Source organism: Vanessa cardui, chromosome 10 (genome assembly GCF_905220365.1).
Source record: "Vanessa cardui chromosome 10, ilVanCard2.1, whole genome shotgun sequence".
NCBI lineage: Eukaryota > Metazoa > Arthropoda > Insecta > Lepidoptera > Nymphalidae > Vanessa > Vanessa cardui.
Genome location: NC_061132.1, coordinates 13,451,679 through 13,474,640, shown reverse-complemented (window position 1 = coordinate 13,474,640; position 22,962 = coordinate 13,451,679). Strand labels below are relative to the sequence as shown.

At 32.4% G+C, this 22,962-nt stretch overlaps 1 protein-coding gene across 11 annotated transcripts in view; it reads right to left on the bottom strand.

Annotated features, from left to right (window-relative positions):
* The window catches only part of LOC124532829 (optomotor-blind protein-like), a 112,466-nt gene extending 90,117 nt beyond the window's left edge, over positions 1–22,349 (bottom strand). For 5 of the 11 annotated variants that reach the window (XM_047107922.1, XM_047107928.1, XM_047107919.1 and 2 more), the window contains exon 1: positions 21,814–22,348. In XM_047107922.1, coding sequence (XP_046963878.1) covers positions 21,814–22,133 — 320 coding nt within the window. In that variant the 5' untranslated portion in view covers positions 22,134–22,348. Of the gene's footprint in view, positions 1–21,813 lie in introns of all 11 variants that reach the window. The other 6 variants (XM_047107920.1, XM_047107923.1, XM_047107924.1 and 3 more) reach the window with 3 other exon arrangements.
* Between the last annotated feature and the right edge of the window lie 613 nt (positions 22,350–22,962).

Here is a 22,962-nt window from a genome sequence, read left to right as displayed (position 1 = left end):
CTTCATAATTGCTTGTTATTTTTGTCCTAATTGTGTTTCAAGTAATATTTCTAACAAGAAAATAATACATATATATTCTATAACCCTATAAGTCAACAACAACAACAACAACAGCCTGTAAATTCCCACTACTGGGCCAAAGGCCTCCTCTCCCTTTGAGGAGAAGGTTCGGAACATATTCCACCACGCTGTTCCAATGCGGGTTGGTGGAATGCACATGTAGCAGAATTTCTATGAAATTTGTCACATGCAGGTTTCCTCACGATGTTTTCCTTCACCGCTGAGTACGAGATGAATTATAAAGACAAATTAAGCACATGAAACAGCGGTGCTTGCCTGGGTTTGAACCCGCAACCATCGGTTAAGATGCACGAGTTCTAACCACTGGGCCATCTCGACCCTATAAGTCATATGGTGTTTATTTTGTAGTTAGCTTGGTATTAAATTTGGTATATTTTCAGCATGGGCAAAGGGCATTTCAACAAATATAAGACAATTCGTATATATGTAGTGTGTGTTAGTGTGAGTGTATTTTTTTTTCGTACACTAGCAAACGTTCTGTCCTACAATGCCAAAAATGATCTGAAATTGCTTTAAGCAACTATTAGGTATAGCTCGACCTTTGTATTGGTGTATAATGTACATATATTTTAGCGATATCTTCATATTTAATTGAAGAAATATACCTCGATCTGTAGTGTATTTTACTCCTATCAATTAAATCTTTTGTATGTAAATATTGTTAGTAGAACTGTACTATTAGACGTCTCAACAAATATAGCGAAGTGTATGTCGTATGTTCGAGTACACGGAAGTGAGACGGCAATAAATAACGGCAAAACAAAAGCAAATCTATTTGCGCTCATCGCAAGAAACGGTCCTTGAAACGTATTTACAGCTAATTTGACAAAAACCCCGGTTGATATTCTCGTAATTCGGTCACTAATCATTCCACGTAGGAAGCTGAGATGTTACCGACGCTGAATGACAATTAGTGTGAGAAATACCAGTGAAAAAAACCTAATAGTTTGCGCGTCACGCAAGACAGCCGCAGTGAAAATTAACGATTATTAGTGTTGCCATACAAAAAAATTACGTGTTGACACTATTCGTTATCATTTAATTACGAAAAAATACATTTAATAATATACCTAAATTGATTCGTTTATTTTTTAATATTACGTAAATATAATATGTAGTGTTGCCATTACAATAAATTCACAAGTTCGTGAACAAATGCACAACATTATTGAATAAGTCGTCAACAGTACAAACAGATATTGAACACTGAATTGGCACTTGCGAATGTCGGCTATTATTTTTATTTGTGACCGTTTAAATGCACGCGATATAAATGATTCGTTTTCCCGCCAACTTTGTTTAAACAAAAAAACAAATTGACCGACAATCGTACGTATTTTTTTTATCTTCACGCTCGATTGAACGTTATTATTTAAGTAATTGCATGAAATTATAAGTAATTGGATGTGTTAGGAAACATGTCATATTATTAGTTGTTGCAATTTTATAATGTGTTAAGAATTAAAACGTAATGTAAAAAAATACACATATCGTATATTGTGCTCATAGTTTTATAATGATAGATTATATAATACCTACCACAGATAAGTAATGCGTATTAGGCTTAAAGAAAATATCAGTGTGCTTTGAATTATTAAAAAACAAAAATATTCTATATGCGTATGTTCATTGTACACAATTTTAAAGCTTTTTATTCATTGTTTCATTTTATGTCAAAAAGTTACGACGTTTTAATAAAAAACAATAATTTGAAAATCATATTTCAATAGAAAAGTAATTAAGGAATTATGTGTTTTTTTATATTATATTCAAAACACAAAACAAACCATTTGTTTATAATCTTTATCAAAATCGCAACATATACGCACTTTGATGTGATTACTTCACATAACGTCAAAAATTATAATGATCCTCATTTTCATAATGTACGTACAATAAACGCGTATTATGAACGCTGGTGTTGAAGTCCTTGATTTCAATTCATAACGTGACGTTCATAATGCGTTTCGAGCATATTTATTGATAAATTACACCTATTTAACCCCCAAATGTTGCAAATCAACGAGTCGCCGCATCGCGAATATGAACGACACGACGCTCTACGTACATTTACCTATTGGTTTAATAAACTTATTTGAAATTGTTTTTTTTTTTAGTACCTGTGTTATTCCAACGCTGAGGCTGAGATGGTTTAATAACAATAGCTTGTGCATGTTAATCGATGGTTCTGTGTTCAAAGATAAGCATAATTCGTTTATGAATAATCATCTTGTATTCGGCAGTGAATCTGAGGTAAGTTGCGTGTTTCTCTTGAAAAATTTTCACCGTATCTGTAACCACCAATCCGCATTAGAGCAGCGTGGTGTTAAACTAACTCTCTCCAAAAGGAAAAGCTTATCCTATTATTTATTAGTACAAAATACAATTGAAAAACGTTACGTTAAACTCGATGTATAATATAAATTCGCATCGATTTGTGATTGCATAATATAAACTCGTAATTTCCAGTAATTCTACGTTTTTTATGGTTCAATTCATGTCCGGGTCGGCATTATTGTTCTCCGGATTATTCTGCCCACGCGTCGCTTCGTTTCGTTCAATCGACGCCTCCCTGGCCCATCAGTCACGAGATTTCGGCCAAACACTAAACTGTATCGAACGATTTGTACGCAACTCGAATGCACATCACTCATTATCGTAGTTACATACGTTTCCTATTTAATTTGCAATTGTTATTAGTTCTAGGAGTCAGCGAGTCTGCTCTCTCGGTTTTGGGTAAACAAGAACGTTAGGGTTCGTCGAAGGACGTTAGAAAACCTTTGTCAGTTTTCAAATTAATTCCTTGATCAAGTCTCAAACTCTTAGTACCTTTTGAATCTAAGCATCAAATCATTATGAATATGTAATTCTCGACCGGTGAAGCAGATTCTCATCCTCCTGCCCTTTTCCCAATTTTATTTGCGGTCGGCGCAGCATGTCTTCTCCTTCCATACTTCTCTGTCAGACGTCATCTCACAAGTAACATTCTTTCTAACCATATCGTCTTTCACACAATCCATCCATCGTTTCCTTGGTCGTCCTCTACATCTATATCCATCCACATCCATGCTCAAGGTAAAGCAGATTATCGCTCGAAAATAGACCTTAAATTGACGAACCTTTTTACCCCGACTGCACTTTATACATATACATTTTTATTTACATAATAGAAAGGGGAATAATGTAAAACATGTAAAATGTATTGTCAAACAATTATTCATTGTAAATGTCTTGACGCAATGTGAAATTGTATTTGTTGTTGTAAAAACTACATACACGTTATAATGACATGATAATTTACCATTATAGACGCGATAGAATAACTTAACAACAAAGAACTATGTAAACTTTACGTATTTATTATTCACAATTATGATTATTCTTTTATATCAAGAATGGAACCATTGAATAGAGAAATAATAAGAATTGGTCTACATGGTTGCGTTGTCACACAGAGCACGTAGGGTCACACACGGCTGCACTAAATATACCTAGGCGTTATTCTAGATGTGTACCCGACGTGTCTGGGGATATCGAGATGTACGGAACGATATATGTATATGTTTGTAAGATGACGAATTGTAAAATGCATTTAAGCTTGTATTGATATCGTAACATATTATAAAACAAAGTCACTTACCGCTGTCCCTCTCTATTGATGCTTAGATCTTTAAAATTACGCAATTTGGTGAAATTTGATTTTGATTCAAAAGGAAGGTTTATATACATAAAACATACAATATAATAGAGAATGACTGGAAAACTGTGAACATTGTAAGACATTCTGTAGTATATTTAGTGTCAGCTTTGCAACCGTGCGAAGCCGAGGTCGGTCGCTAGTGTTTAGATAATGTAATTATTGTTTATTTACTTACAACTTTGTTAAGAGTTGAATTGTTTTTATCTATTAGATGTACATTGTACATACATTAGTTGATGTAATTAGGTATTAAATATACGGGTCAACACGCGGCTATCAAAACTCAACGCAGCCCAGCGCTATTTTACGCAAACATGCAAATCCGTGTATACTCGAGAAAGATCGATTGCGCGACTCTGCGTATTGATTTATTCTTAGTTATATGTACTCGCGCAAACGCAAGATTTGCGTTTCTATTTAAATAGTCTTGAGGAACATATATTTTTTTTAATTAAAAAAATCTACCATAACATTTAGTAATACATTTACGTTTTATATGACTTGAATTAACACTGGCATTTGACCATTTTCACAACCAAGGTTAAGAGAGGTCGCCCTTATCGGTGAGGCCATCGCTGGTACCATTAGTTTAACAGTACTCGTTACTTCTCATTGAACAATGACCGTATTACTACTAACTATTTAGGTTTTTAAGAGATCTCCTTTCAAAATGTTAAATAACTTTAAACATTTATTAAGAAAACACTAAACCTTTATTTAATAAGTCTATGAATTATACTTATATTAATGATCAGATAAACAAACGTCATTTTTATTATTCTTTCAATGTAACCTCTTTTTAAAAGCCCGCCAACACTTATCCTGTTACCACAGATAATAAAATCTTAGGATATGTCAAAAGTTGATAACAAAACTTTCAATTCTAGTATATAAATTATTATTGATCCTTTGACTTTGACTTTGAAAAAATAATTAACGATTAGTATTCTAAATTATTGTCATTTGTTTAAGTATACGCGTTAGGTAACACGTGTCCGCTGATGAAAACTTATGTGTGTCCAAGATGAAATGTTCTTTGGTGAAAATGTATGTGCATTATTTCAAGACGATCGCTTGAGACACTTTCAGATATATAAAATAAGTTAGGATTTAGATTATTATTTCTGTATCTTGATATGATCTTATGTGAAGATCTCTTGCATTTTAAGTGCTTTTATTTCGAAGTCGTATAATAAGCAGTTGATAATAATTATATGTAATCTGTCATTGCAGATAATTATGGCGATTGTCACCAATGAAATCTTGAAAGGAGGTTTTATATTTATTGATAAGATCGAATAAAATTTAATATCAAATAGTAAACAACAGATAAATAATACATGAAAAGACACCGACATAATGAAACTCCATGGTAGAAACTATATTATGGATACGAGCGTGATGAAGATCGACTTATCACCGTCATAAATCATAATGTTTTAGAGGTTTTTAAGTGGACACTATCTAACTGATTAGGCACAAAGATTCTTAGTGGCGCTACCATGAAAGGATTCCTTTATTTTCGACCCTAGGGTCAAAAGATAGGCTTAATAGAGCTGATAATATTAAAAATATGGTCGTGCGACTAACCGAGATAATATGATTATCATCGTGAATAGTTCTCCTTGATGCGTTAACCTTTGCGTGGTGGTCGGTCGTGCGACAGTAGGTACCTACCGTCAACTTTGCTACACACAGAGCAATAATTTGTATACTGTGTGCAGTATAGTGATTGAAGAGCCAGTCTAGTTATATTACATAGAAACTATTTATCAATAATATATGATAATCGTAACAGCCTGTAAATTTCCCTCTCTTCCTTTGTAGAGAAGGTTAGAACATATTCCACCATGCTCCAATGCGGGTTAGGGGATTTATCAATGCTATGCTATGCGCTGTGATCACTTCACATCATCTATGGTATCACTAAAGGTATCACTACAACATTTTGTTTGAGATTTTTTATGAGTTTTGATAATATTTAATGTGCGTTTATCTTTATGTTCGTTTTGAATCAAATACTTGAAGCGCTTTAAGTTATAAAAATCGATTGTTATCAACATATGAATAATAAATATACATACATACAACTAGATATACCTAATTGTATGTATGTATGGATATTTATGTAACGGTCTATTTTATATTATGAATCAATCTATAGACCTGAGCTGTTTGAAAATTCAAGAGTTTTTGATAATGTTTTGGTATAAAATTTTGGAGCAAAAATCTATCAATAGCGCTACTATACCTATTTGAATTTTTTCTTGGAAACACCATCGACAATAATAAAATTACCTAAATAACTTTTAAAAATTAATAATGAATAAAACTAGCTTTTCAACAGAGTATTCACATAAATTAACATGTTTGAAGTCGTCCCATACAATCAAATCAAATCAAAATGAACTTTATTCAAGTAGGCTTTTACAAGCACTTTTGAATCGTCATTTTAGAATGAAGTGAAGCTACCACCGGAAAGTAGATTCTACCGAGAAGAACCGGCAAGAAACTCAGTAGTTACTCTTTTTTAACATTTAAAAATACAAAGTCATGTTAGTTAAATACAATTATTTAAATTAATATATCCTGCGTGGAAGTCAACAGATAATCGAATCAATTAGCTAAAAAAAAAAATTTTAGGTTAAATTTTTTTTTAATCTGTAGTTGAAAAATCGACGACAGTAAACTCGTTGGTTTTTGAAAATTAAAAAAAAAAACAAACTTTGGTTTATGGAGACGAGTCGCCGTGTCGCTAATTAGAGCTCTCATAAAACCTGAGGGTCCGTCGTCAATCAATGTTTAAGGGCACTGAGTTATTGGTGCAAGCGAGGTGCGAAGGGTGAAGTTGTAAAGATGGATACGGTAATTATTAAAAAAAAAAACAAATATTTAAACACACATTTTAATTTCATAACTTTGATTTTAGTTTCTCGATCAATTTTTTTATTTCACGCAAAAAAACTCTTTTGTATTATTATATAATCTAAATTATTAATTAAATTGTTGTTTACTAAGTACTTTTAATAAAACACAACATGTATTTAATTTCATTATTTCCACAAACAATTAATACCGCATTTATAATTTCTAACATCCACGCCCGAAGTCCTTAACTGAATCGGCATCGCAATTGGTACCCAGCCTTATCTTTGTCGTGTGTAGCCAGCCTAACGTGATGTCATCGAACCACACGAAGTTTGAACAGATTGACAAGATTTTTATATTAGTACAAAAGAGCATTCGTAGAGAATGCTAGCATTAAAAAATGTTTTTACTTCCTCTTCCTAACCGGTGGTTCTTTTTAACCTTAAACTAAACTACTATCTATATTAATATTACATATCTATGTGTATGTACTTACATACACATAGATATGTAATATTAATATAGATTTCCGTCTGTCTGTGTGTCGCTCTTTCACGCCGAAACCGCTGAACTGAATTTGATGAAATTTGTTGTGAAGCAAACTTGAACTCCAAGAAATAACATAGTTTTGTTATCAAAATTTATTATTACATACGTAAGTATCTATTTTTATTAAAAGGCAAAAAATAAACCGCAGGCATGTTCTAGGATTAAGTCGATCCTCCCCACGGGTAACAGAATATTTTGTTCTTTTTTTAAATAGCAAGCTTTTTAATTGTGTATTGTATAAATAACATAAAAACATAACAAACGCTTTTTTAAACTGTGGCATGTATTACATATGAATTATATTGGCTGAATATTTTTAGACCGTGTTTAAATTAGTAATTTGTTATAAAATAAAAAGTTAAATAATTTATGCGTCTTTAAAAAAAATAGTTACTGAATTAATTCCAAAAAGATTTTATTACTTTTAATATATTTTTTTAATAAATTAATTCACCTTATTCTTATTTCACCTTATGTAAGCCATACAACTATTATATATATACATATATCGGTTTCACAGATAAAACCTTATTTGAAAACAGTTCTTATAGCACGGAATAACGATCAAATAAGTAAAAAAAAATTGAAGCAATATAATACACGAAATTCTATATTTGTAATATAATTCAAGGTATTTTTAAAAAATATATTAATTACTTAGGTGTAATTCAATATTATGCATTACGAATGAGTATATCTTTAATCAGATTATATACCTATACAAGATTATATTAATCGATTAATTCGAGAGTTTGTTTATCCGTGGGACCATTTTGTGACAGCTAACTCGTATCTGCAAAATACTACTTTTTTATTATAATAATTAAAAACAATAAATCGTCAATTCTTATAAAATAAGTTGGCTGACAGACGAACAAGACACATGAAGGTTACTACCCTTAAACAATGGTGTGAGAAACCATTCCTTAGACCGCCAATCCGCCATCTTGGAACTAAGATGTAATGTCCCTTGTGCCTGTAGTTACACTATACCATAAGACTTAATTACCAGCTTAATTATTATATATTAAAAAAGGGTATTTCATATAGTGACATATAACATAGAATCATTTAGTATATTAGTAAAAATTACCTGAGTTGCTATTAAAATTGTAAGCCATTTCTATTATTATTTTTATTCTATGTCAAATTATCCGTGAATTTGTTCATTGCGATTGTATTCCCCCCTCTAATTCGGGGTTCCGTAACACTCTACAGGGATTTGGAGATACGTAATTGATACTCTGATAAGTAGGTAAGTAAGTTGAGTATATAAAAAGCTTATGTTTAAAAAATAAATATAATCTGTAATGTTTTTGAGTCAACGATGCTTTTTGTATGTATTGTATTAATATATTTGTTCACGTTACATCTGTAATATAAAAGCGGATGAAATTGCCAAGGGAAGCTCCGTATATATAACTATGTTAAATGCAAAAAATGTTTCCGAACATACTGACTCTTCTGGTATCAGTTTTATGTATATATATCAGATAGTCAATTAAAAAAAAGAATAAACCCAACGATCACCCAACATGATATCTATCTTGGAAATTTACACTGACCCACTCACCCTTACAACCAGAATACAACAATACTAAGTATTTTTGCTTGGATATGGAATATGAGTATGGAGTATACGTTATATCAAGACTTTTTTAAAGTATATTATGTTGTAGTTATGAATTATGTGGTATTGTTTCTAATAGATGGTTTATGTGTCAGGCGCTTCCATTATTTCATAGCCAAACGCTTCGACCACACAAGAAGACAATGGATGTACTGTATTAAATAGCTATAGCCTAGTTATATTTTGCTTGTGTATCGTAAACCCAGTATTGTCTAATATTTTCAAAAAATTAAACGCTATATATATCAACTGAACAATTTATAATCATATTTGGAATGACTACTTACTCCATAGTTTTTAAAATAATATTGTAATAGATTTGCATCTCAACGTCTAAGTATATTGATTGGTAATGGGTTGTATATATTTTTTGTATAATTAATTATTTATCTAATTATTATTAGGTAGTTAAAGAAAAAAATCGAATTTAGAACGCAAGTTTTCTAGATGATAGAACTATGTAACTTAAATCGAAAATTAAAAATGATGCATGAATATTCAAAATATACATTTTTTATTCATACGTTTATTGACGTTTTCCTTCAGCGACATTACCTCGAAACCTAACGTCTACCCTATACGCTCATATCTATAAAAAAAACACAAGCAACTACATAAAACGGTGCGTAATAAAACAATCTCAATAAGGCATATGAATGTTTTATTTTAAACAATATAAAATGTAAATTTAATTAACGTTCTATATTCCTTTGTTATCTGATAAAATTTATTTTTAAAATAAATGTTGTTTTTAATCGTTATTCGATTCAATTATTGATGAAACAAATAAGGTTTTATTGAAATAATTTTACACATGAAATGAGCTAAACGAAACACCTTTTATGAAGTCACAAGCCGTGAAAGTATTGACGGGAACAATAAGGCTATAAATCTAAGTGAGATTGATCTTTGAAAGGCTGGTCTAAATAGCGAGTCCAAATAGCAGATAGAAAATTATAGAAAAATCTTTTTCAAATTTAATAAGGCGGCTTAAAACGAAGCCTATACTTCCTAATTTAAATTAAAAAAAAAACAAAAGAGGTTTAAACAATAAAACGAAAAATTCACGATTTGCATACATTAACAACTTTCCACACTTTTACGCGTTTATGATAATTCGTAATGATTATAAGCAAGCTCCTGTTGAAATGCATCACCATATCGTTCGCGTGTTGCCAGTAAAACGAATAAATAATATTTCTTTGAAACTAAGCAAAAAGTTTTTAATAATCACGGTCCAATAGACCGCCGGAGTAATTTTATAACACGTCATAAACAACGCAATTCTACAATGAAGGCAAAATGGTTATAAGTGATTTGTAATAAGGGCGAAAATCCATTACACGTAGTAATCTTCACGCATAGAGAAACTAATACTAATAATTATCTGCAGTAGGTGTTTAATTATATCTATTTATCGGTTATTAGTCCATATGGCATGTCTCGTTAGAGATTTCGCGGTGCAGTGCTGTCACTGAAACGGTTTTTGTAATGCAGCTTAAAATCTTTGACAGTTATTAATGCGAAAATTTCACATTAAATTCTTGAACTATGTTACAAGTGGGAACTAAGCATAATAGTGACAAGAAGTTTCTAGATTGTTCTAGAATGATTGTATTGAAAGTTGACAAGAAGATATGACTTAGTGACTCGCCTTGGAGATCTATATCCAGCAATGGACTGATACAGACTGATTATAATGATTATTTAGCAATAAACACGTGATACTACTAGCCCGTTTCTGGTGGATATCAGACTTAATCATCTAGATTAATATTCAACGCTCATTGGTCGAATTTTGCGTCATCGATTATCAGCCAATGAGCATTCAAAATATTCAGATATTTCAGAAATTGTAAAATTAAGTAACAATTAACAAATAGATGGTTAATTTAATAATTGAGGTAATGTTATTTAATCAGTAATCTTCAATGCTGTCGATGAGATTCTCGACGGTATATCCCTGACATTGTTTGATAGGAGAGATACCCCAAGACATCTAACGAGCGATTAGACTTAAGTAATTTTTGAGCCCCGGTAATCAAACTCCAGACTATTAGAGCTGTCTGTATAAACACAATGTCATGAGGCGAAAAAAATATGAATTAGGTCTTACAAAATATCTATTCTGTCAGTGCTTAATAATTAGGTCTTAAATAATACTCCTTGGCAGTATACGTTTTTTCCTTTTTTGATTGACATCCTTCACTTACTTCTGGAACGTTCTCGAATATGTTAGCACAGGAATAAAATCTTAAATAACCTTTATGGTGTTTGCATTTCCTTATAACCTATCACAGACTACTGTAATAACATAAGCAAAATAAGTAACTATTAACAACACGGAATAGTAGATTTTGTTTTTCAATAAAACAATTTTAATTACAAAGTTTGCACATCCACGGATTTCATGACCTAAGAATGTTCTAGATGTGTATCTATATCAGTAATTACATCAATTTGTAAGATGATGGCATGTTGAGAAGTAATTAATTAATCGCAGACACGTTACGCATTCTGTTTTGCTCTTTACACTTCTTAGATTTTATCTTTATGACAGAAAATCTGACGTAGGCGAAGTAAAGCTGATTGTTAATTGAGATAGATTAAAAACTGGCTGTACAGGACGTTTCCAGTGCCATCGATATATAAAAAAGATTCAACGTCAAAAAAAAGTTCTGTTTTCAAATTTATGTTCCCTTAATTTTTTTTTATTCGATAAATATATTTGTGTATTTGTCATTCAGAAAAAAAAAATATTTTTAATCTGTATTTCGTATATTGACGAGTACCGCCATTACGGAACATACAAATCTGCGAACGTGCTATCATATAGGTAACATATATCACATATTATCATGTGAGCATTTAATAAGGACATTGTTAGCGTAATAAATATATTAATATAAATTACAATTAATTATGTAGACAATAGATACAATAATGGCAATTAAATTAAGAACTGATGTACTTCTAAATATTATTAAGGAGTAACTCTTGTAGTGGATTATTTTCTCGTGTTCAAAAGATAGATAATTTCTTGGTGTTAGGGCTTTGTACAAGCCCGTCTGGGTAGGTACCACCCACTCATCAGTTATTCTACCGCCAAATAACAGTACTCAGCATTATTGTGTTCCGGTTTGAAGGGTGAGTGAACCAGTGTAACAACAGGCACAAGGGATATAACATCTCAGTTGCCAAAGTTGGTGGCACATTGACGATGTAAGGAATAGTTAATATTTCTTACAGCTTCATTGTTAATGAGTGATGTTGACCACTTACCATTAGGTGGCCTATATGCTTTGAGTAATTCTCTTTATATGATGTATTTCGAAAACATGAAAAAAGCAGATTTTGATTCCGATTTAAAATCGCGGTTTTTGTTTGTTTGTAATAAACAACTTAAACTAAGAAATTCTTAACAAAATGCATTTAATCATATTTAACTTAATAAAAGCTTACAATAAATATTAATTACAGGTTTATCTAACGATAGCTGCTTCTACCGAAATCGACCAGAAGCTCACTCGTTTGCTATTATTTTATGTATCTACCTATCATCTAGGAATGAGTACCTAATATTTTTTATGTTTAAATAGATATATAATATAAGATAGAATACATAGATATATTTATAAAATGAATTTTGTGTATGCTTCTTGCAAGTATACGATCAAAGTTAGCTACGTATACGCAAGCAAGATTCTGGTATGCCATTAATTAAACGCCTTGAACACTCTTGGACATTTTGCGGGAACGCGAGCATTCCGTCTTGCTTTGTTCTTCTACAAGTCTAACTTAATACAAGTAGGTAGCTATCTAACTTAATACAAGTAGTTAGCTATCTAACTTCATACAAGTAGGTAGCTATCTCGGCGCGGGAAGGATTTGTAATTAGTCTCAGTGTAAGAATAGCGCTCACTTGGTGACGAGACGTTTAATGTTGCCAGATTAGATAAATACCTCAAAGTTGGGTAGTTACGGTTTATTGTGCTAAGAACAGCGTTTTCTCTTGAAAAGATTTGGGACTTGGATGTTATTGTGCTCTGATTTGGTTGTGGCAGATTTACAAACGATTTAAACCTAGCGATGATGATATTGGCCAATGCAGGGTATATTTTTGTTCATAAGTATGTGAGCAAAACACAGTGCCCTTTTATTAACTCTGAAAGCAAATCACACTGGAAAGAAAGAAGTCGCAGGACTAACTAATAGTTTTACGCGCTTTTCAACACAAGTACATATACCTACCCCTCATCGATAAAAGTTATTCATATTTAGACAAGTGATCTTTTGGTATTTGCTTCTTCTAAATTTGGTGCCTTATTCCACTGATCAGAGGAATATTATTTTGATGATAAAAAAGCTGGCAGTTAATATACAATCAATCTAACACTTACATCTTAGCTGGAAAACATTTCGATGAAAACATTCGCTTTTTTTTTCAAAGAAACAATTAATTATCGTCATTTGTCTGTTCGCTGATCTCTAATCGACACAAATTGAAAAGTTTCAAATCGATCTATATTAACGATGCACTGAAGTTTGTTTACAGATCGCCTTACAGGCCGCGCCCACAAGATGGCCGTCGTGTGGCCGGTCGAAATTACTTCTGCCTGAGTGGAACTAAGCAGAATGAGACAGAACGTTTTGGCGTAACAATACTAGTGTGGATTTAAAAAAAAAACTAAACGCTGAAATAAAAAAAAAAGAATTATATTCGGTTAAAAGTTTCCACTATTTTATGTTTAGTTTAGATGAATTGAGAACCGGGAATGTCATTCCAATTAGATTATCGTTCAGCTTCTTTAAAAATGTATTAAAATATTGGAACAAAAATTCCAATAAGATTCGAAAATTTCAACGTAAAAGTGAAACTCCATCGTATACAAAGTACATCACTGGGTTAATTAAACAGCTCTATCAAATTACCGTTAATCGCTCATGAATCCAATTTAAAAATCGATTAAATGATCGATGTTGGCAGTCCGTTTCTCTACAAACGCGATTCTAGCCCCCAATAAACGATTACTTTAATAGCGTAATTTTATTGGCATATTGCATGAAATAATTTCTGCCCTGTAATTTTCTGCACATAGCCCTATAGGTTTCAACGTTGTCTTTAATTTGAGGTACTCGATAAACTCGTTTTGTTAACCTCGTGTGTAAATATTATCTGTAGTTTTGACGTAAATTGTTTTACAATTATACATCGGGTGCATACAATTTGGATCAAAGGAATATTAATTTGATTGCTTTATATTTTTTTCATCGGGATTTTTTTGCAAAACAATCTTGGTAGGCTATGTTATGCGTGTGATTTATGATTCCGAACTCAGTGAATTGTTGCGTTAAAGTTGAATGAAGATCCCTCCTAAACATGCTACAACTCATATGTTTTATAACTAAACTTTCATCAATCAATCCACACTGAAAAACGTGCTGTTCCAATCCTTCTTTATTAGTCGAGATATCAGCCCAATAGTAGGACTTGTATATTACTTAATGTGTACTACAAAAGTTAATTTAAAAATGGAATCCGACAGTGGCATTTACAGAGATTGAGCTTATTAAGGAGGTTTTAATGCAAAAGTAACCTACTAAATTTGTTGTCTGTGTCGGTAGATTTGTCATTTCGAAATAGTGCTTTACGTTTAGTTAAAATGGTAACTATTTAAACTGCTTGTTAAATGGTAAATGTACAGGCACTTGAATGTAAATCTGTGTCTTAAAAATAATATGTATGTATACTGTATTGCTTAAAATATATTCCTAAAAATATTTCTTTATATTTTTCCCTTTGGAAATTAGTTTAAAGTTTTGTATAGAATTTTTTTTTTTAAATAAAAGTATCAACAAACATCATCAATTTCTATAACAGTACACGTGTGTAACAGCCACGATATAAAATGGAATAAATTCTTTTAATCTTTTCATAGACACTATTGTGGAATTTAATGCAATAAAATTAACCGAAAATGGCTTCAATATTGAACGAAAAAAAAAAAACAAACATATAAAGAAGAACGCTAATTTTACAGCCGTTTCCTTCGAAGCATTACTGGAGGCGGTTTTGGTAATAAAAAACTACAACGTTCTTAATACAAATAAACGTCAATGTCATTCTGACGCGCCATTTTGTCATCAATTAGACACAATATTAAATATTTGCTTGCTGTCCATTATAAAGCCTGACATGATATCATTAATGAATAGTTTACGGCCCTTATCAGAATTGTTAGTTATTAATAAAACAGACGTTACAATACATAATAAGTGTTAGGTATCTTTGTTAAATACATACAAGGTAAACAAACTATTATTAAAGCGGTTTACGGTTTGAGAACAGATAAAGAATAATATTTTTACTCTATGTTTCTTTATATGGTGAGTAAAATGGAAGAAATAATCTCATTTATTGACTTGTGGTTTTTTTTTTATTTATATCGACAAGGATATTAAATACAGTGCCTATTTTTATATGATGTTATATATTTTTTTTATGTAGAAAAACCCTTAGATAATTTGAATTATTAAATTTATTTTCAATAACTTGAATTAATTTACGACCAGAGATATATCTACTATATGTATAGGCAAATATGTATATAGAGCAAACCAACATAGTTTAAACGGATATTTCTTATTAAATTAAATTAGACATATAAGTGCCTAAATTAAAATTCTTGAATCCAATTTTAAAGAGTCGTATGTACACTGTTTTTTTATACTTTTAATGATTTACCGTTGAAAGAGGAGTTATCGTATGTTTACTAAGAACATGAATATATAATGATTCTCTATTCAATTGTTAATTTTAATTCTTTTAAATATATAATACTTTAAATGCAATCATTTAAAGTATATTTTATGTAAGCCGAGTCTTAATCTTTGCATTAAGTTTCTATTAAATCATAATCATCTTACATACTATACATATAATAAAATTGGAGTATCTGTTTGTAATATAAAAATAGCCAGTTTGACGTTTGACTCAATGTATATGCATGAGTGCACGGTACCTTTACCAGAATAACATTTTTTAACAATTTTTGTCTGTCTGTCTGTTTGTTCCGGCTAATCTCTGGAACGGCTGGACCGATTTTGACGGGACTCTCACTGGCTGATAACTGATATGATAAGGAATAGCATAGGCTACAATAATAGGTATGTTTGTTGCTAAGTTTAAACACGTACAAGTTAGCGGGCACAGTTAGTATTATATAATAATTATTTCTCTGACACGTTTTCAATGCGCATGCGCACCGTTTATCAGATTGAGGAAAATATTTGTGCATCTCTTTTTGACAAATCATTGTGATTTTCTGACATAATAAAGTTAACTGGTGGCATTACTTACTTTTTAGGAAATGAAATATATGATAAATACTATTATTGAAAGGTACCTACTATTGGTCAAACTTCATCTATTATCACTATTAATAACTCGATGAAATAATAATACATGACTAATAATAATATACATGTATATAATTATATGTATTTGCATTTTTTGATCATATTTTTTATCTCAATATAAATAACATTAAAGCCTACAAACATTATGATAAGTTTATATGGCGTTTTTTATTGCTATATAATATACATATATAATCTTAGATATAGTAGGTTCATTGACATAAAAGTTTATAAGATAAGTTGAGTTCAAAGAACTTTTTTAAACTTAACATAATCAGCGGTTATTGATTAAAGGGAGTTTAAAGTCCTAATTAAGTATCGGTTAAGTTAGAAGGTTTGTAGAGCTGATTACTCAGTACCAACTTAACTGTGTAACAATACAGGTTAGGTCTATAATTTGATAAACAGGCAAATCCGTTGGGTTCTAATTAAAATTTCAACACCAAACTGGAGTTCTATTCTATTCTAGTTTTGCTATATATACAATGAAATTAAATGTTTTCAAGATAAGGCTAACTTAAGATTTATCGTGTGTTGTTGCAAATTAACGGGTAATTTGCGTACCTTGTCACAATAAGTTAACAAATATGTATCACATATTTAACACATATTGAACACCATTTAGAGCATAAACATTTAACTTTTTATTTTATATTAGTTTTATTTTTTTAAGTGTAAATATGATTGTCCTGGTTTTGATAAGAATAGATTAGTTCATTAATTGATATGAACATAAACATTAAAATTATATATATATTTTTAATTTAAATTTGTATGTGAATAGTTTGAATATTAAGGCGATATGGTTCAGTGGTAAAATTAAAATATCTTAGTACAAATAACCTCAGATACTAATCCAGACTCGAAATGAATTTCATTGTTTTATACAAATACATACCGCAAAGTCCTTAAATAATACCTGTTGAAATACAATATACAAGATATATATAGACATAAGCTTAATTCCACAGAGCAGTTATGTGAATGATTTTCCATTATCAGTTACAACCATATCACATTCATAAGTTTTGACCGGATAGAACTCTATCCTGGTACTAACAGTAAGTCCAAATATTTGACCAGTAGTGGGCTGTTTATGTAATTACTTTATTGTTAAAATATATTTTCCAGTCATTAAGATAGCCTTATAATGTTATTATTTAACATGAATTACATTTACATAGAAACCAGCCATTTTGTAATACTATTTAGGTAGGCCATTAATTTGTCATAGCGTAGCTTAATATATTTATCATTAACGATACTTTTTTTTTCGTTCCGACGGATTTATTTATATTTTTTATTATTTATATTTATACCTACTGTATAGATATCAAGAGTAATATTTATCAAATAATAGTTATCAAAGTTAAAACTTGAATCTCGACCGTAGAGACTTTTAAATTTCGAACATTTAGATAAAAACCGTAACACATTCGATATTTAAAAAAATTCGATAAACAAAAACTTTAAAAAAAAACAGTAATAATCATCTATGAATCGATTGGTACCTACTTTTAATAGATATTATTTATGCTATAACCCAATTTGAACAGATTTGTCTGATAAGGTTTTTTTAAATACTTAGTAAGTACAGACGAATGAATGATAAGTTAATGACTGATTTTGATACTGATTAAAATTAAACAAAATACATTCAAATTAATTGAATATCAAGTATTTCATTCATTCAATAATTTAAAGCAATATAAGAACGTGCCCATTTCTAAGATCTTATCTTTATATGTATTTTTATTTGTTACGAAAAGTCAGATAAATTTCGTAATAGGTGACCATTATCTAGGATGTCCTGTTCCGTTTGCCTGTAATTACACTGGGTCACTCATCCTAAATACTGCAACAAATGAAACAGTGAATGACTGTTTCTAAATAGAATAGGTAATAGAATAATATCAGCGGGTTATTCCATCTGTTAACCTAATTTAACCTAAATATATACAACTATTACCAGTTCGTAAGAGATTTTTTGACGAGATTATATCAAGATAATCCAGTTTTTTTTTTATGTTACAGGTATGCGGTGATGTATGTGGACCACCTAATGGTAAGTTATCACCATCGCCCAATTCCTTACATCACCGCACTCAGGATATGTCCCTTGAGATGTTATGTCCCTTGTGCCTGTACACTGGCTCACTCACCTACTCCAACTGTACTAAGTATTCCCCGTATTAGCTGTTTCGCGGTATATATGACGAGTCTATAAAACTCAAATATAAACTTTTTGAAAATGGAATTTCTGAAAGTTGCCAGTTTAAATTAAATTTATTTGGAACACCTAGTATACCCTATATACATATGCTCTCACGGTCTGCGAACTACTAACGCTACATGCGTTGATCGTGAGAGCTAAGATCTTCATCTCTGCCAATCAGATCCACTCACTCTTCACACCGGAATACGTCAATACAAAGTATCATTGCTTGTTCATTCATTTATAACTGCACTGTCGAGGACAGTTCAATTTCAAAGTATTAAACCATTACCTACAGTGAAACAAAGTGGTATGACCGTCTGTCCATTTGCTCTTCGCTCAGATATACTTATTTAGTTAATAGTTTTTTGGTACGGTAACATTCAATTTTATCTGTATGTTGACAAAATACATACCATAAACAATATTTATACAGTTATCAAATCAACCGGCACGAAATAAGTTTATAATAATAAAAAAAATCATTATAATTTTTGTATATATATAAAAAGTTTTTTAAAATTATTTTTTTATTTAGTTTTACATGGTCAGTATGTACAAATACTCTTAAATTAATATTTACAAACCCACAATTTTAATTAGACAACCTACGTACCAACCTACCGCCAACATTACCTACTAATATTTAAAAATAGGAATATTGGTACTATTATGAGATTATATTCATAGTCTATAAAGTTAAATCATTTAAGTACATTAAAATACTATATAATTCAAAAATTATTCAATGACGGCAATTAAAAGAAAATATTAAAACCAAAGGTACAATGCAAGAAACATTCGAGGAGGTAAGTTTTGAAAAAGTTTTCAAAAGGGTTTGGCGGGAAAAAACTGGCACATCACAAAGGAGTTCCGATTACGTTGAACAGTTATTCTTTTTTCAAAAATTTCACGCGCTTTGATGTTCGTCACCCTCGAAATTTCTGGCGCCCCTCGCTCGGATACTTTAATAAAATATTGTTTAAATGTGATTCTACTTAATAATTATAATTACGTAGTCTTTTGCGATGACGCTTAAACACCTTTTCTCAAGACTAGTGTCTATACTACGGTTTAGCTTATTATTTATTACTTGTAACACGTGTGGTAACTACTTATTTGTAGTGATGTACTTCGAACTTTTTTTTAGTGTATATGTTAGTCTCATTAACTTTTTTTCTACAATTAAAATAAATAAATAACAATATCACTACATGCTCTCTGTCTGTCTGTCTGATCGCGATAAATCCAAAACTATTAAACGGATTTTGATGCGGTTTTCACTAATAAACAGAGGCATTGATTGGGAAGGTTTAGGTATATAATTTACTAAGGTTTTTGTGTAGATAAGTCGAAATAGAACGACAGTTGTTAAACATGTCGGAAAAAAGCAACAAAAAGATACAAATATAAAAAAAGAACTTATGTCCATCCGTGCGAAGCCGGGCGGCCGCTAGTATGTTATATTAGTGAATATTAAAATGTCTAATGCAACCCATATATCATATTTTGGAAAATTTTATGTCGTTGAAACTGAATTGAATCTGACTTTTGAACATAATAATTATGTTAACTGTGTTTTATTAGATTTTTTTTTCAATCAACGGATGAAAATGGCCAACGGATAACTTTCACACACAATAAATTTGTCTACAAATAGGTAATTATTAAATGATAAAATACTTTATAAAAAATATTCCAATAAAAAAAGAGGAAGTTTTTTTTTTGTTTTTAAAATTATAATAGCAAATGCCTTACATTTGAAAGCACTTAATATTGTGCCAACATTTCATCAATTAGGCCTAGTTCTTGAACCATGTATTTATATAGTAAGTAGGTATAATAGTTAAAAGGAACAGTGGAAAATTAGTTCACAACTAAATAATTTATATATTCCTTAAGTGTTGTTGTTGTATGTGACAGATTATTTATATATATTTATTGTATAAAATATATTATATCGTATGTCTTAAATTTGATATTATTTTATGAAAGTAAAATTATTCCGTTTTATCAATTGAGTCACAGACATTTTTGTATTAATAAAAAAAAAACATTCAAAAAATTAAATAGATTTTTAAAACTTAATGAAAGATAATTAATTATCTAAATGACAAATTTTACTACAATTATCAAATAGTTTTGACACATTAGTCGCGATACAGGTCCAATAGTAGGAAAATTAATTTAAGAAATATACATTTTTAGATCATTAAAAATATTCAGTTACCTATTTACATGTTGTTATTCGAGTTCTTTATTTATTAATTACTATGACTACGAATTTAAAATTAATGTTCTAATCTGATGCAAAAAAAAAGTTTTACACCATGTAGGCTTTATATCTTTTTTCACAGATAAATTTTAATCTTTAAAATTACGATACTTCATTATGCAATTTTTTTTTCGAACTTTACTTTTATGTTTTGAAAAAAGAACAATTTCAACGAATCAATTTATTGAAATCATTTTATTATTACATTGTATTTATAAAAAGTATAATTATGTCATTATTTCTTTGTGTGTTCACTTAGAATATACGATTGGATATCGCGATTTTGTTACGATGGATTTAGTTTTCGTAACAAACAATTTCGTCGTAATTAATGGTTCCGTCGGGTGTAGTTTTAGCGAAAAAATGCGCCTATTGCGCACAGGCTGCACTACAACGCACTACATATGATAAAAGGATATATTTATGGGTATTCCTTAAGGAATATCTTTTGATTAACACTCTTCCTATATTTTCTACAGATTTTATCATAACTTTAATAAAACTATCAATATGTTTCTCGTGTTTAAAGGCATAAGAAAATCCGTTCCTTAAGATTTTTCTTGAGTTAAAAATGAATAATTTATTCTATTCTAAAGGGTTCCCTAATATGTCAGATTATTTTTAGTATTATTTTAATACTTGCTTTTATGTTTATTTTTATTTATAAGCTCTAAAAGTCTCTGTTTTTATGTAATTATTGTTGGAAACATCAAATAAGTACAATACATATATTATAATGTTTAGTGGACGCGTCTGGCAGGTTTTCAAAATTAAACCGGATTGGACCGTAAGTATTAATTAATGACATTGTCATCGGAATAGCAATCGATTATATTTCGGTAGAGCTCTCTTATAAACAACTCTACGCGCTGTCACGAGAAACACTTTATGTTTACAAATGTGAAGGCCTAGTGCTGTTTACTTACCTAGTTTTATACGGACTACGTGAGTTATGGGCAAATATGATGGTCACACACAACACTCAGAGCACGAATAACGGAATAAGGGCCGACAGAGTGGGCACGATCACAGGGCGACGAGCGACGGCGGTGCTGTGGCCGCGGGGCCGTACTGACCTGCCACTCTTGGTGATCACCATCTCGGTGCCGAGCTTGTGGAACTTCTCCCAGAGGTCCTTCCCCTCGAGGGTGACTTTAGGGTCATCGACGACTCCGTCGTCGTCGGGAGGCAGCGGCGCATACGGCGGCGGCGGCGGCTTGAGCAGCGGACAGGGCGCGGACAGCGCGGCGGCAGCGGCCAGCGCGGCCGGCAGGTAAGGCGGCGGCGGCAGTGCCCCCGCCGTCAGCAGCGCCGACACCGAGAAGTCGCTCGGCCGCGGCGCCAGCAGCGGGTGGAAGGCGACGGCGTCGCGCCGCTCCGCGCCCTCGAAGCGCATGCCCGCGCCGCCCGGGATCCACGGCGTGCGCTCCACGACCGGCGTGCCCGTCGGCTCCAGCGGTCGCACTCGCGCCCGCTCATACAAGGTCCATGACGCGCCGGCGGCGGCTCGCGGTCACGCGGTCACACTCGCGCTGCGACGGCGACACTCGTTCGCTCCGTGACGACACCCGCTCGCGCGGCAGGCGTCAAACGACTGGCCGGCGGCGGCGCCGGCTCCGACACCCCTCCCGCCGCGGCCAATGGCGCGGCGCGGCCCGCCCCCGGCGCGGGGCGCGGGCGGGGCGCGGCGCCGCGAGCCTTGTTTTTTCGTCGCGGCGAGGTGTCCGCGCTCCGCCGCCGCCACACCTCGCGCGGCGCGGGCGCGGGCTCGCGGCCGCTAATCTGGTTAATGCGGCGGCCGCGCGGGGGCGCCGCTCGCGCCCGCCGCCTCCTTCTAATTGGACACGTTTCCGTTCGTTCATCAATTGAGCTCGTTACGACGATATCTTTTGTGCGCCGCTCTCCACGACCGCCCGCCGCCGCCACTCTACCACTTCCGAGCTTCTCGCCACGACGACGGCTACGGTTCCACTCCGGCGCGGCTCTCACCATCTCCGCGAAACTTTTAACTAAGTTCAGATGCACCGGAGATCTGTTCAGTACCGATTCACTCTCACTGCTTAGGTATTAGCTCGTATCAACTTCCTCGGAGCTCTGTAGAGATTTTATTTTTCTAGATTAACGAATTACGTAGAGCACTCGAGTCGTTTGTATTAATTCGTGCCGAGTGAAGTCGTAGCCGGTAAACATAATATCGTGTGTAGGTATTATATTATTCTTCTGAA